The 16,215-nt window shown below is 36.6% G+C and overlaps 1 protein-coding gene across 6 annotated transcripts in view; it reads left to right on the forward strand.

Annotated features, from left to right (window-relative positions):
• PDE1A (phosphodiesterase 1A) overlaps positions 1–16,215 on the forward strand; it is a 233,284-nt gene that overhangs the window by 98,277 nt on the left and 118,792 nt on the right. The window contains exon 1 of one of the 6 annotated variants that reach the window (XM_052791304.1): positions 8,262–9,301. The exons of the other annotated variants lie outside the window; for them this stretch is intronic. Within the exon in view, the coding sequence (XP_052647264.1) occupies positions 9,249–9,301 (53 nt within the window). The 5' untranslated portion in view covers positions 8,262–9,248. Of the gene's footprint in view, positions 1–8,261; positions 9,302–16,215 lie in introns of those variants that run through there. 6 annotated transcript variants of the gene reach the window in all.

The following is a 16,215-nucleotide window of genomic DNA, read 5'->3' on the forward strand; positions in this document are numbered from 1 at the left end:
GAAAACCTTTTTCTTACTGAATATTGTGTTTGCATTTATCATTCAGTAGTGACACATAAGAAGTTTAATAGTTCCATGAAAGATATCACTACACAGATTTTGTTAAAAGTTCTGTTCTTTGTTGCTTTTAGTTCAGTTTTAAGACTTTAGTATGAAAAATATCAACTCATTCTTCAGTCCAGGTACACCTACAGATCATAGGTAAGGACTTTAACAATGCCTTGATGTGTGCTTTATCTTTTTAGTGGATAAGCAAAATAGTGCATTCTCTGGGGCTGGGAGCATAGCCCATTACATGTATGCTAACTTCATATATAAAATAATTGCACCATTTTTATTTAAAAAAAAAAAATGTTGACTAAATAAGTGATATTCTGACAAGCTCACTGTAGATTAACTGACTGTCAAAATTTATCCAAAGGAGTAACAGGTCTTGAACACAAACACGCTAGTGAGCCCTTCTTCAGGATCGTTACCAGTGATTTCAGTGGGAAATATACTGTATTTCCCACACTTACATAATTGTACTCACTTTCTCTAGCAAGAGGCTGAAGGATCCTTTGTTTATTTTTCACACATACTTTTAAAATCAAATGAGCTGAGGCATTTGAAATATGTTTCAGAATTCTCTCATATCTAGATGACAATTAGCAGGAGAGCCTTGTTTTACATAGTTTAGTCATACTAAGAATTAACTTTACTGGGGGAAGAGAGAAATATTTGATATACAAAAAGTCTACATTTCTCCTTTGCTTGTTGTTTTTCCTCTCTGGAAATGCTATTGCCAAAAAACAGGGTGAGTTTTCTTCTGGGTCTCCTTAAAGTTTTGCTAGAAGAGATAAACTTCCCACTAGTCTTCTGTCACAAGCACACATAAACTTGGCACACTTGGAAGGACGTCATCACAGTAAATAGAGACTTGGGAAGAAGTGTGTGTGGTGTTGGGGAGATGGTGAGCTGGTATAAAGAGGAAAATAATGTAGGTAATTTATACGTAGAAGAAAAGATTTAACTCTGTGAGTCGCCTTATCTTTGAAAAACAGTACAGTGTATTGCAAAGGCCATAAAAGTATCTAGATAGAAAGAAAAAAAAAATCAGATCATTACCATATGCATTATGTTTTGTGAATATCTTTGTAATAGAAAGATAAGAATGATCAAAATGTTATTGTGTTAGAATAATAGATTTCTGAGTCATGCACAAGACTCTTTTGTCTATGGCCATGTTACATATGTGAGAATAGAGCTAAACTCAAAATTTCATTTATCACTATTTGTAAGACTTTAAGATGATGAATGTCAGATTTCAAGACATCTACGGGGAAACTGTTATTTAAAAGCAATTTTCGCATTCAGAAAGCAAAGCCCTGGTATTATTAGTGTTGCTATTGCAAAGAAACAGTTTTGTAAGATGATATATAATCACCTGTAGAGTTTTTGCTGTTGCAGATTCTTTTGTATCTAACCAATGGATAATGGCAATGTGACCAAAGAATAAACAGTTGATAGAAAAGACACTGCAACAACTCCCAGATACTGCTAATCCCGTAGGGAAATGCATGTGTGTATACTTCCAGATAGTTTCCATGTCTCTCAAACTGGATGCCAGAAATCTAATTATGAAAACCGGAAAATGTCAACAACTGTGCATAGACCAGAGTATTTTAACAAATGAAAATGAAGTAAGTTCCAGAAAACTAAGGAACAACTGAACTTGGAGACCATGATGAAAGGCAGTGCAAAATACTTTCAAAATCTAAAATGAAAAAACCCCTCCACCTTATTGTACCTGAAGCAAATTGCCTGGAAAATACCTTTAAAAAATAATATTTATTTTTCATATACCATTCATCAGAACAGGCCTACAGTTCTTTCCATTGTCTTGCAATGGTTTCTCTATTATGTATGACTGATGGTTGTTTAAATTTTCTTTCAAGTTCATACTCTCCACCTACAGATAAATTTAAAACTGGATTTGAATGTGAGTGAAGAAGAAAAACCTATGTAGTAGAGAGGTAGTTATGATTGATTCTTGCCTCTTTATTCCAGTCTTTCAGGTGAGAACTATTGTATATAGAGAAAATGGATACAGCCTACCATGTCTCTTCTGATTCCTTTTAGCATAGTCTCTGTCCTATTAAATACTCATATATTTTCCATGGGGAACTGGAGTTTAGCAGAGAAATTCTTTTGGCCATGATCTTGCCATTGTCCGATAGCCTTTCTTAACATATGCCACAGTTACTCATGTTTTCCTTTCTGGATAATTTTGGAGTTCTAAACTATTTTTTGCTGTTTTTAATTATTGTACCAAATATTTATATTGACATACAATTTAATTATTATCATTAAAGAGTTTAGCCATTATTTTTTGCTTGATATTCTGTAGCCCATCTGTACTAAGTCCTGGGCATTTTATTATTCTTTTCCTCCTTAAAGAACGACAGTATGCTTAGTCAGTAGTTGCTCTATTGTCCAGTATATAGTTGCCATTATATGTATGCATTTAGAAAACACATGGCACATCAATTACAGTATTTTCCAACAGAGACTGAAATTCCATCCACCGTGGCCAATAATAATATTGCACTGGCTCAAAACCAAAGAATGCCATGTTTTGACTTCTGTATCTCAGTGCTAATTTAGCATCATATATCCCAAAGGAATTTCTTTCTCCTTCTCGTTTCCCCTCCCTTCCTCTCCTTCTCATCCCCCTCTTCCCCTTCACTGAAGATGCAGAGTATAAAATCCTAATAATATCAGGTAGAATCAAGCAAAATACAGCTGTGATACTGGTCATGTTCTTCAGAGGAGTTTTATTAATCGGAAAAATTAATGTCCCTGTGAGACATTGGTATTTGTAGTTTTTGGTATTTCTAGTTATTTGCTTTGAGCTTTGCTAGGATTCTTAAGATGTAGTAAAATATAAAAACAAAAGTAAAGGACTAGGAAGCTTCTTAAGCCAAGCTGCTCTCCTCCAGTCTGAGGAAGAAAGTCTTAGCAGGGAAATTAGTCTCCTGCGTGACGGCATTGACGTAAGTCTCTGCTCAGTTTGTGTGTGCATGTAAACAGGGAAAGCAAGAGACAATAAAACAATTTTATAAATATTCTTACTTATGAGAGGTAAAAAGGGAAGGCCTGCACAACTGTTTGCACAGAGCTTTACCACATGTACTACAATAGATCCAGTAACGTTTGCCAACTTTTCTATCTGCATTCTGAATGAGTCACAATTATCTTCAGTACTGTCTAGTTTTTCGAGCTTGGAAAAGTCATTAGGTTAAGTTTTAGCGTGGGTTTTGCTGACGTCAACACAAAGAAATAAACTGAGACTGTCCTACACATTTATGTATGCAAAGTGCAGTAAGCTTAATGCAAACCTGATAGAGCAGTTGGGTGAAAAATCATTCAGCCTGATCCATGATAGGATGAACTGTGGTGAGAAATATGGGTACCTATACGGAGAATGTGGGTAACTATAATTTAGCTCTTAAACCATTACACAAACACAGTGCTAGTAGGTAGTGTTCTATATTAAACATGACATGCTTGTGATAAAGATTACCCTTTGTATGGCAGGCAATCACAGCATCTCCTATAGCATTTAACCTGTGTCTGGGGACAGTACAAGACATCAGACACCTGGGCAATTTTATTGTCTCAATATAGACAGTTAGATTTGGAGAGCCTGTATGTGGACTGGAAGCTGGTAAAAGGGATGCCGAGAGACACATCCCTCTCATTATCATGAAAAGGCTGTGACAGCTATTCTATCTTGTAGAGAGCTTTGGAAGACCCTCTTCTTTGCTGAAGTGACAATGATGGCATAGATGGATTTCACATCATCCCCTCCAGTTTCTGATGCATCGAGTTTAAATGCTCAGCCTGTATGCAGCCTTTATGGAGTGGATTTAATCCACCAATCATATAAGCATGTAAATAAAAATCTTGTTAGGAGTTGCACAGGATACACTGATTTCCTACTGTAAAAAGCTTCCTCTTCATGCTTTAGTTAGTGATTTAATTACATTACAAATTTCCTGAACAGTTACCTGGTGCAAGGTACTGTACTGAAAAGTAACACAGAATTCGTCATAAGTCCTGCTTTAAATTTTTATATTTCAAACCTGTACATTAAAAAAAAAAACAGTAAGAAGAGAAGCATGTAGAAGTACGTTGTCTTTTGTTTTTTTCCTACTTTAATTAATCCAGAAAATAAATGGATGCATGAAACTTTCTCTGCACTTGTTCTCTTGCTGCTCATGAACAGTACGGGAAAGCCTCTGACCCCTTGCTTTCTTATGGAAGCAGAACAGAGATTATGGCATTTAAAGGATTAAATCTTTAAGTGTCACACTTTGTTGCCAGAATTAAGGACCAAAGTTCAAAATTTGGATGAAGTGGCAAATAGATGAAAGAGTCAAAAACCCAAATGGTACAATTGGTTGGTAAATGGTTTCATGCACACAGAAATAGCAGGTTCAGTTAGAAGCTGGTAATAGCAGCTGGTTACTAAAGAATACTCAAACAATGAGGTTGGATGGTGTATTCAAAGATTATTTACTCTATTTTCTCCTCCAAGGCAAGGCTAATCATTTCTGAAAGGTGTTTCTATAGCCTTTTAAAAATCTACCCTTAAAAACCTACTCATTGTGATTCCACGAACAGATTCCCTCAGCAATTAATGTGCTTATTATTTTCCAGTGAAAAGTATTCTTTTCACCATCAAATCTTTATTACCGCAACTTATGGCCCTATGAGCTATTTTGCAGCCAATTATTTCTTGACCACAAGGATAAGGAAAATAGTCTGTTTCCATAAATTTACATGCCTATATTTATAATCTGGAAGATTTTTAATTATGTTTGCTTTTACTTTTTTTTTTCTTTAGGCTATGTTATTTGTGACTTTCTGCCTTTCCTCATATGAGATGTTTTCTAGATTTCTGTTTTCTCAAGGTTTAGTCCAGTATGTCTCTGCTGAATCCTGTTGCCCCAAAGCAAGAAACAATGCTTCAGGTGAGCTTTAGGAATACAGAGAGAATGGGAGATTGCCCTTCTGGATGGTACTCCCTTTTATATGTCCCAGGGTGATGCTTGTTTTTTTCATAAGACTGTTGATAGTATGTTTAGTTTATGATTCACTGCTACTTCCCGTGCATTTTCTGAAGAAGTGCTCCCTAGCCAATGGCCCCTTGTCCAGCACATTATTCCCATGTGTATGCAGAGCTTGGTATTTTTTATATCCTCTTTTTTTCTGAACATTTCTGCAGTTTGTCAAGGACATTCAGAAGAGTTTACTAGCTTGATATTGTCAGTGCTGGACTAAGTATGTCACCTATCTCCATCCAAAGCACTGAAGAAAACATTGAATAGTGCTGGCCCTGGGACAGCAAGTTTCTTAGATAAATTATCTTTCTACTTTGACAGAATTACTATTCTTTCAGAACAGTTTTCCAATTATTTTTTTCACTTATATTCCAGCACTTTCAAAAAGCTAATTTATTTTTTCCCATATGTGGTTGATCATGCATTTGTAATTTCCTTGTCTTCCCCTTCTGCTGGTCCTCCCACCTGTCTATGTTTCTACTAAGGTAGATGAGCGCTTAACCCTGACAAGCAATGCCTACACATATCTTCATCACCCAGTAGATATTTTAGCTAGAAAGTAGAAAGAATCAACTGTCTGACACATACAGATTACTGGTTCTTAAATTACCATCTTTATTGCCCATAGGCTTGAAATTAAAGTAGGAAAAACAATTACATTTCTAGACTTCTGGCAAAGAGCTACAGATCAATAAGAAATATGTGGCATTAAACAGAATAAAGTATTTTGGGTTCTAACATGTAGGCTTTTGCCTTGAGACATAGTACTAGATATCAAATTACTTAACTATTGCTATGGATCTTGAGGTTAGGGAAACTCAGGTTTTGCGAGTGGTAAAGTATTACATGCTTTCGTCTGCTTTCACATGAACATATGTGTGGGAGATGAAATAAAAACGGCTTGCCTCACATAGAAAGAGCAGTGGTCGTTGGTTGCGATGGGCAAACAATAGCAGCAATAATTGGAAAATAAATTGAAAAACAAACAATTCAGGAGTTTTCTGCTTGAGTTTCATCCAGTGTTGGCAAATTAAACAAGATATCTCTAGGGCTTCATTGAAACAGATCTTTACCATTCTAATTACTGCTGAAAGGATTAGTCTGAAGTAAGAAATATGATGAAGATTATCTATAGAGGACTTTTTAAAATTGCAATAATGCTTTCGAGCTAGTCTTCCTTGATCTAATAAAAATGCACCTCTTCAGTGCATTCTGTGTATCAGGTCTGGGTATGTCCTACAATTGACTAATATTACTCCAATATGCTCTAATACTGTAATCTGCAAAAAGTTACATGCTGGTGAGTTTTATACATATGATTTTTCCACTGAACAATACAGGAATAATCTTAGTGGGACTCAGGCTTCAGGCAGCCTAGTTAATCTATCGTATCTTTCTGAAATGCCCTTTCTTGCAGAATTTGTGCGAATACTTATTCAACACGTAGACATGATTTCTCAATATTATAAGGAAAAAGTCAGTGGGTTGTTGCTGTGTTGAATGAAAAAATGGTCAAAAAAGGCTCTTTGGAAGATGAAAAACAAGGCAATTAAAGTGAAGTTCTGTCACCATTTTATGTTAATATTTTCTTTCCCTGTCTCTTTTTTTTTTAACAGCTCAAAATTCCTCGTAGCCAAAGTAATTACATGGCAGGAATTTCAGCTCCCCCAAATAGTACCTTTTACAGTGCCATGCTTGAATGGAAGTCCCATGAACAACAACGTGCATTGGACTAGGCCCAGAAAAATTTACGTCTAAGATGCATACTAGTTTCAGGACCAATAAAACTGCTAGATGAAAGGTTGGGGAGTTCAGTGGAAAAACATATTTGGTATAGCTCTCACTGAGAGTTTGGAGATCTTTTTTTTTCTTTCTTGAAACTCTCAGAGGGTATCAGGATTTTTACCCTGAGCTACAGATAATCGCTCTGAATAACAGAAGTGTAGCAGTCCTATGCGCATAATGTGAAACAGAAAGAAAAGGGTGGTTTCTTTGTGATTTTCAGCTTTCTGTATAGGCAGTGAGTGAATACACCTCAGAAAGCAGCAAATTATTTTGAAATGCTGAAACCCAGAGCAGGAAAACTACATGAAGAAAAATGTCAATCTTGGCAGGCAAGAATAAATAAGATCATGACTACATGAAAGTCTTTAAAAACATGACAACACTCTGAACACTGCATATTGTTGAAGAAAGGTCTTCAGATCCTTCAAGAGCTTGGCAAAAACTAATCTGTGATCTGATAAAGATAATTGTTTTCCTGAGGCAGATGTATTTCTCTACTTCTCAAAGGAGTAGAAATGAAGAGTGGGGCAAGGTGAAAGTGAATTGACACAAAATAGCTGGTGATGGCTGTCTGATAATTTTTCCTTTAAATAATTACTCCATGGCTGTGTCAAGAAAATAGTTTCACGTAGTGTGGGGATCAGTTTCTGGGTCCTTTCAGGCTAACCAAACTTGACGCTGTCACTCTGTTGTATAAGCAATATATATTAGCTCTAGGAAGAGATTTTACCTGTTTCAATAAAATCCACTAAAATGCTAAATTTTCCTTTGTGAAGATACATATTACTGGAACGTTATCTCTCCGTTTGTTACATAGCATTATTTCATGGAAATGTCACAAATTTCATAGTAATTTGTGCATAATGTAACACGAACTTTGTCGGTCATGTACAGCCCAAGACACATCTCAGTGTTACTTACCTTGCCTTTTCTGCGGATTTACAGTGTCCCTCGAACTTAATTTGATAACGTCAGTGTTACGCACTTAACTGTGCAAACCCACCGCTCTTGCCCTCTCCCTCCACCCACTAATGCAATTGCAAAAGATGCCCGACCTCCCCGATCCTACTTGTCACAGGACAGTAACTTCACCTAGCGCACCCCGAGTGCTTGCCAAGAGCGAAGCCGCAAGGGAGCCCCAGGGCTGGCTCCCAGGGAAGAAGCAACGGCGGCAGGTCCTTCCCCTCCTCGGCAGGAAGGGGGCACACGGTCCCAGGGTTCCAGGCAGCCAGGGTGTACAGCTACACGCATGGTGGCGGCTTGCTGCTGGTTTCCTGCTCCTCTGGCCGGGTTCCATGTTCCCTGTCAAGCCCGGTGCCAGCACAGCTTGGTTATGGGCCTTCTGACGTGCCCGGAGAATGGCATCTCACCTGAACCACTCATGACTTCAGTTCACCGAGCGCCACAGTCAGCCGCTTCTGCTTTATAGCTTTGTTTACAGCCTGTGTTCGCTGCGGTTGAATTCTTCCTGATTTATGTCAGCGTGATGTCAGAGCAAGCTTTTCAGTTTGGATCTCTGTTGAAATCTTATCTTGCAAACAGTAACAGTTTGCTACTGTCGCTATCCGAACTTGGTCATTTTTGTTTTCCTCACTCATGCAGCGTTGGTTTGTTTTATGTAGTTATGGTCCTACCGGCTGCAAATGCCATATTCTGCTTCAGCCAACTCTAGGTTATTAGGTTATGAATGCTAAAAATTATGAGCAGTGCTTTAATTTGCATAGTTATATCCACACATCAGCCAGAGTGAATAAAAGCCAGATTGTAAAATAATTACAATCTCTTGAAGTAGAGCCAGCCTCACAGACCAGATCCATCCGTCATTAATTTGTATACAGTTCTTTTACCAGAACAAACTTTCTGAAGGTACTCGCATGGGAATGCTGAAACAGCTGCACAACTTTTATTTTGAAGAAAAAAAAGTTGAGCCTTGGAACAGTGTGTTTTAAAGAGAGAGAGGGAGAGTGACTCTGCATTTAAGACTTTGACCAGCATGTGTAAGAAGTGCACTCATGGCTGGAATAATCTAACAAATTTTTACCTGGGCAGCACTTGGCAAAGCTCCCCTCTTTTCTTGCTCAGTTGAAAGGAATCCAGTACAATTCTGTGCTTTGATCAACTTGACTCCACTTTTGCACAGCCTGCCAGGTTTGGTAGTGCACAGCCGTGCCTGGCTTATGTGGCCTCTATGGCCCTTTTCTGCTCCACTGTCAGAAAGAGGGAGGGAGGCTTCCCCCAGCACCAAAATATCATTCTGTGTGCTCTCTGCAGCACAGTAGCTAAGAACAAGTTTCCCAATTACTCCCTGGTCTTTTTGGAGTTACTTGCTGGAAGAAGTCTTTTTCCCCACTTTAAATGGATGATTGTGTTACAATCAAGAAAAAACATCTCCAAAGACCAATCTTTAGGTAAGTGATGCTATTATTACTTTGAACTGAAAATGTTATGAACTTTACTATCTACATCCTGTTTGTTAACTTAAAGTTCATATGTAAACACACGGAAAATTGTTCAAGAGAAAGAGCTTAATATTGCATAGCCTAGTAACAGATGATTTTGGTGTTCAGAATGCTTTTTTTTCACTTGTACTGAGACTTTATAGAAGTTCTTTCTCTTGTCCTCTCTGTCATCTGCATTCTCTAAAGTTTTGTGTGGGATTGTCTTTATTACAAAAGAAGAGCAGCATAGCTCTTGAAAACTTTTTTTGTGTGTTTTGTTTTCCTACAGCTCTGCAGTCCCTCACTGTATTCTGGAATTATAAAACTGTTTAAAAGTGGAACATGGTTCTTGGTTGGTTTAGCTGATTATGTCTGGATGGCAGAATTTTAATACTTGAAATGATACACCTTACAGAGTAAAGTAGTTTGCTTGCTGGGATGTGTAGACAAGTGCTTAAAGTATAACTATTCCGTAAGGCTGTTCTGATCAGAAGGGTTCAAGTTTAAAGAGTAACAAATTGGGAGTTTTTGTGAGGTGGTTCTTCACTGCTTTCTACATGTGTTAGTTTGATCTGTGAAACAACTTTCTGATTATTTTATATTTTAAAGCCAATTCTTTTTACAGATCAGGATTAGATCTAGTTTACTTGTGCTTTTTACTACAGGAGACCACTTTCTTTCGTTTGGCCAGTCCTAGCTTCAGGCCAAGTGACCCTGAGTGGGAAATAATGTTTCTCAAACTACAGTGAATAAGGATGCAGTGGCTGTAAGATTAAATAAACCTGCAATACTTCACACTTCTGTTTATGGCTGGTGACATCTTTAACAAAACTCCAGCTCTTGCTGGGTGACATCAGTAGGATATTGTAACCACAGTGTTGATATGACAAATAAATATAATATTATAGATGGTCCCAGAGCAAATACAAGATTGTTATTTATTGGATGGCCACTACTGATGTCATATATTATGGGAGTACAGTAACAGTTGGTATTGCAGCTCCAGGGTCAGTTCAGACAGGTAATCATGCCACAATTATGTCCTACTAATGTTACATGTGGAGAAATCTTTCAGTAGTGTTATAGTTACAGTGCAGAAAGATAATCTGGACATTAGAAGGTTACTATGGGAGTGAAATGATTTAACTGTTAACCTTAAATTTGAATGTCCTGTGTAGATTTACTATCCAATTTATATCGTAAATTAAATTAAACATTTTGCACTTTGATAAAGTGGAGTTAAGAAGTTATTTCACAGAAAGCTTATGACTGACAATTAAGAGACATTTGATATTTTCCTCAAGTGATAGCTTTTTATTTAAGCTAATAGTTTAATTGAATATATAACTGTTTAAACATCAATAATTATTTTTAAGGATCTATGATAATTATCCCATAAACCATAACGTTAAAAAAAAGTATTTTAGACGCACATTCTTTACAGTCTTTTGGGGCCATTAGAATTGCGGGTGAATAAGTGCATATTTCCTGATGTGTTTGGGAACCTGCTATAGAAATCTGTTGTAGCCAGAGCTTTCTTAACGGATGTTTCCCTAAATTGTCTTGTGGGAGTGAGCTTAACTCCATGAAATACAAGAAGTTTCAACATTTCTTACTGAAATCCATTCCTGCAAATCAGTTCTAAATACAGAACGGCAACTAACTACTGTTGGCATGCTTAATCCAGAGCAAGAAAACCCCTAATATGGAAAGCCCCCTATGAGTCCATGGCTCTGCAGTGACTCTTCTGGCAAAAGATCTCTGTAATACTACAGTAAATGCTTAAGAAGCGTTTCCAAGGTCGAGACCAGCATAATATTTTAGGCAGCTGAAACAGAAAGACAATCTCCGTATGCCATAAAGATCGTATCATGTACAGTAAATACAGATGCTATCATAGTACATTAAAGGGCTGTTTTTTTTAATGTGTGTTCATTTTCCTTATGACTTTAGAAAATATTTCTCCAGTGAAAAAGTGTTCTTATACAAGAATTGTGAAAATTTAGCCTCAGTCCTTTTATCCCTGTAATTTTCTCTCCATGTAGGTGAAATGGTTTTACTGGGCACAAATCTTACATTGAGGTAACTGAATCAGCAGTCTAGTCAATTTCTCCCTCAAAAAGAAAAGAAAAGAAAAGGCAAGAAAATATCAAATTACCCAAGTGTTATACGTATTTACCCATGCTACGCCTGCAGCCAACACTAATATAGTTACTCTTAAAAATCAGGTCTTTCCTGAGAGCTATGTCAGAACTTACTAAGTACATATGAATATCTCCCTACTTCGCAAAGTTACATTTACAGTGGGCTGTACTTTTTCTTGAGCTGCCTTCTCAGTAATGTAAAAAATAGTTGAGTATCTATTCTAAATAATCCCTTCGATATCACCAATCCTCTACATAAGAGTGGTATAGGTATTATGTTTCAAGATGGGAAACTCAGTAATAAAAAGATATTTCTGACTAATTTTCAAATTTTTTGTAAGTTCTGAATTCATGAAGAAGTAAAAATAGAAAAATACCGGGAAGGAAGTCTAACTTTTGGTATTTGCTACCCAGTAGTGCTTGGAAATAACTAAAAAATTCATTCAGAAATATAACCATGTAAAAAAGCCAAGCTTATGAATCATGTTGAACTGGTTACTGAAGCACATCAATTTGGATAAAATTTTGTAATTGCATCAGAAACCGACTGCCAAATACTTAGAGATTCCTGCATTCCTTAATATCAAAAGAACAGTCTGCTATATGCAAAGTTATATTTCAACAGAACTTATGGCTTGGATATTCACTGGATATTTTAATGCTAACATAAATTACTGAGAACATTCCATATTTTTATTAAGAACAGCATTTGAGCATGTTTGCTATAACTGGAGATGGTGAAATTAATTCAAACAATAAACAAATCAGCTTTCTCAAAGAAAGCGGTGAGAGCTTCATAGCTCTGACATTTAAAATTAGACTGAAGAAAGCCATATAAAATATGCTTTAGGGAACAAATCCTTCCCTGCCAACCGTATAGCTTAGATGACACAATAGGTGTTTTAGTTCTCAAATTTCTATGATTTCTATTCATGTAAGAATCTACACAGTCATTAGTCAAAGCTTATACTGAAACCAATGTTTTTCTGCACTCTGCTTCAGTCTTGGTGGGGGGGTGGGATGGGTTGTATGACTTTGGTCTTCCTGGTCTTGACTGTGAATGGAAGCAAAAGGATCAGAGTATCACAAGAGGATTTGTTCTTTTGGTGTCTCTGCCTTGGCAGGATCCAAGAAAGCCTGGAATTATTTCAAGAAACCCATGGTCTTTTGAGATTTCCAGATGAATGGCAGTTGGATAATAACAAAGAATTTGTCTTTGCTGTGTAACGTCTTTGATTTAAGGCTTTTAATGTGTTTAAAAAATATTAATGCATTAGCTTCAAAATACCTCTTTTTTCTGTTCCGCACATTTTCTGTGGTCTCATGCAATTTTGGATCAAGGGTTTTCCCTTATAGCAATAGGGACAGGAAAAATAGGGCTCATGGTGCTGAAAGCAAGGGAAAGAACAAGGGTGAAAACCAGTTGTTTTCCAGCTCTTCAAGGAGCTTTATTATTATCTTTTTTATGGTGTCTGCATATGAGAGAAGCTCCTTGTACTTTTGCGGTTGTTCCAGTATCTTTGTTCATTATATATATGAATTTTGTATTAACTGTGATTAGCTAGATTGGATCTCTCTGTAACTTTGAATTTTCCCTAAGAAAATGACCCAGTCCTTTGGTCTCTTGCATCTAGTCCCTTAAAATATATATGGCTGATTCATTATTTTATTCTGTACTAAAATCAGCTCCAAAAACTAGATGTTGATGCTTACTGTAATCCACTGGCAGAAACTATTCTAACATGATTTTTACACCACTACAGAGCACATAGGTAATTATATACTGTATTTACTGTACAGTATATTGTAAATATTTACAAAGACCTGGTTTCCAGAAAATGTTTATACTGCTGTAATGAGTGGAAAAAATAATCAATAACAAAAACTTTTGAGGGTTTTTTTTCACTTACATGGGGTGTAATGAAATATAGAAACAGTGTGTTCTGCGACTTCTAGACATTCTAAGTTTTTCCTCTTGAAAAAATACACTAACAAGTATTTTCTAGCAAAAAATATCCATTGGTGTAATGCCCTTACATGGCTTCTGTTTTCTTCCTTTTGTTTCTCCCCCCCCCCCCGCCCCGGGTGCTCAAAATATTCAGGAGTTTTACCAAGTACAAGCAAATACATCCTCATACTATGCTAATGCATTATTTTTTTCCTATTTTTGAGTTCCAGCTTACTCTCTTTATCCTGTGGCTTCAATATAGTATGTACTGAGCAGGTATATTTGTGTTTTGCATGGGTATAACTGGTGTTTGCACCTTTTCAGTTAGTGTCTGTAGAGTGTCTGTAGAAAAGGTACCAAATCAGAATAACATATGAAGAAGCAGCAACTTACTCAGTAAACAAGAAAAAAATTATGTACCTGTGGGCAGCCTAGAAAGTTGAAGATTTTAGTTGCTTAGAAGCTCATAAAAAAAGGATGTTTTCTCCCTTTATTTGTAGTGGCCTTTAAATGGGTCCAGATTATTATTATCTTTATACTGTGTGTAGGGAGTAAACAGATGTATGGGAAACTTTGCCAGGTTTATGTTGAATTGTGCACTGCAATTACAATGAATGTACATTATATATCATTATTGCTAGTGATAGCTTAATTGTAAATTAATGTAGCATATTAATTTAATGAGTGACAATTTATTCCTGTGGTGTAGGAGGAAGGTGGGCAGGAAAGAGATGATGTAATCATCCTTTGCTTCTTGCTCTAAGAAAAGGCTGGAATATAAAAACGCAGCACCACAAGAAGATCCTGAAATCACAGTCTGTTTCTTGATTGCCCCTTCCCCTAATGGCAAAGTTTGCTGCAACTTCTGCAAAGCTACATATAGTTCATAGCCATGGCCATGCTGTTGGTGATGTTGCTAAAGGTATTTTCTGCCTACGTGCCTGCTTCTCCCTCTTCCTGTGTGGCTTTAATGGCTACACTGATGGGTAAATACCCCAGAATATTACATAGTTGTGTATTGGTTTAAACCGTCGATAGTTTTTTTTAAATGGCAGTACCTTAGAAGAGCTAACTTATAAATTGGAATGAAAAAGAGCTTGGTGTAAAAAAGCAATAATAAAAAAACTGGGCTTTGGGAGGAGGATTGAGAGGACAGGAGCGTCTGCTCCTAGCCTGATAAGAAGCTATGAAAAAAGAACTTGATTGAAGCAGTAAGCAAAGACATTTTTGAGGAGTATCTAGAACAATATGAAGGGTGTAAAAAGTTCTTAGAAATTCAGCCTAATAAATTACAGTTTTTGAGAAACATGGCACTTCCAGAAGATGGTAGCAAGAAAGTTAAAATGTAAAGCAGTACATTAAAAAATTTGGACAGTGGGTGGCATTTTGTAAATTAAGAAAGCAGGAGAGACAGAACAGTAGATTAAGTAGGGGGGAAAGCATGGAGAATCCAGTTTTCAGACAGATGATACACATTTATTCAATAAGTAGATTGAAAGGAGACAGAACCAAGTACATTAGAAATGCAGAAGAAAAGGAGCAAATGTTGTAGCTTAAAGCTGTTCAGATACTTCTGAACAGCTGTCCAAATGTTAGTATTCAGCCCCTTAATCACACTAGAAGAAGGTGAATAAATACATTTTAGAAATTTCAGCAAGAAAAAAACTGGTTGAAATTAAATGCATTGGTAATATGTTATAGCATAGCGTGCTCTATAATATAGGTAGCTTGGACATAACCAGATTGAGATAGGAAATTAGAAGAATGTTTACAGCCATCCCAGTAATGGTAGTCTAGATTGCTACTGAAGTGATGGGGAAAATCCTGACTGGTTTTAAGAACGGACTTGTGAAAAGGACCATCTGTTCTGGTACTTTCAACAGCTGAAAACAAAAGCTTTTGATGGATAAGAACTATTGCATTTTTTGTATTTTAGTCCACTAAATTTCCTAACTTAAAACAGTTCATTGGGGGCATGTTTATTTATTTAACTGAAAAGCATTTTGTTTTATATTGTTGTATATGCAGTTTTGTTCTGCCCTGGGTTACACTTTCTAGGGAACATACCATATGAAAAACAACATTGCCTACATATCTCAAGCTTTTTCTTACAACTTTCCCTTTACTTTGTTCCTACTTAATCAAGAACTGATTTAACACTAACTTTGATTGTAAACTTCTGAAGAAGAAATGTTAAGTGAGAATTGATGTGCATTCTGTGATTAACATTTTCATCTCTAAGGATTACTTTTAGTTGGAATTAAAGTGTCATTTGCACGGTTTGGAAGGACATTCTCAGGAAAGTCAGGTTATGCCTCAACCGGGATCAAAAGGAGGCAATTTTTCAGATAGTAGCAGAAGAGCAGCAGCAGATCAGGCATAGTTAGTTGCTTTTCAGAGGAGTTAAGAAGGGAAGAATGGAAATTCTCCTATTATCCCTGAAGAAATAGGAGTGATGAGCAGTGACTCTACAGCTGTCACCTGACTTTGTGGTAGTACTCCTTCAAGAGGAGAAAGCAATGAAGAAGTACAAGAGAAAGTTCAAAAGAAAACAGTGAATTTTTTGCACATCCCAGTAAATAGGGGGGACAATAGGCAGCAAAGAAATTGAATTCTGTTGAGATCTGAGGCTGAATTAATTTTTTGCCTGGTGGGGAAAATTTTTTCTCCTATTTTTCTCTGAAAAATCAGTGGTGAAAATATAATTCATTCTGGGGTGGAATTAACTTACTCTGGAGGCAGATTGAAGAACTAAATTATATGTGCAAATATTTGGGGTCCTGGCATTGTGA

This window comes from Harpia harpyja, chromosome 7 (assembly GCF_026419915.1).
Source record: "Harpia harpyja isolate bHarHar1 chromosome 7, bHarHar1 primary haplotype, whole genome shotgun sequence".
Lineage (NCBI taxonomy): Eukaryota > Metazoa > Chordata > Aves > Accipitriformes > Accipitridae > Harpia > Harpia harpyja.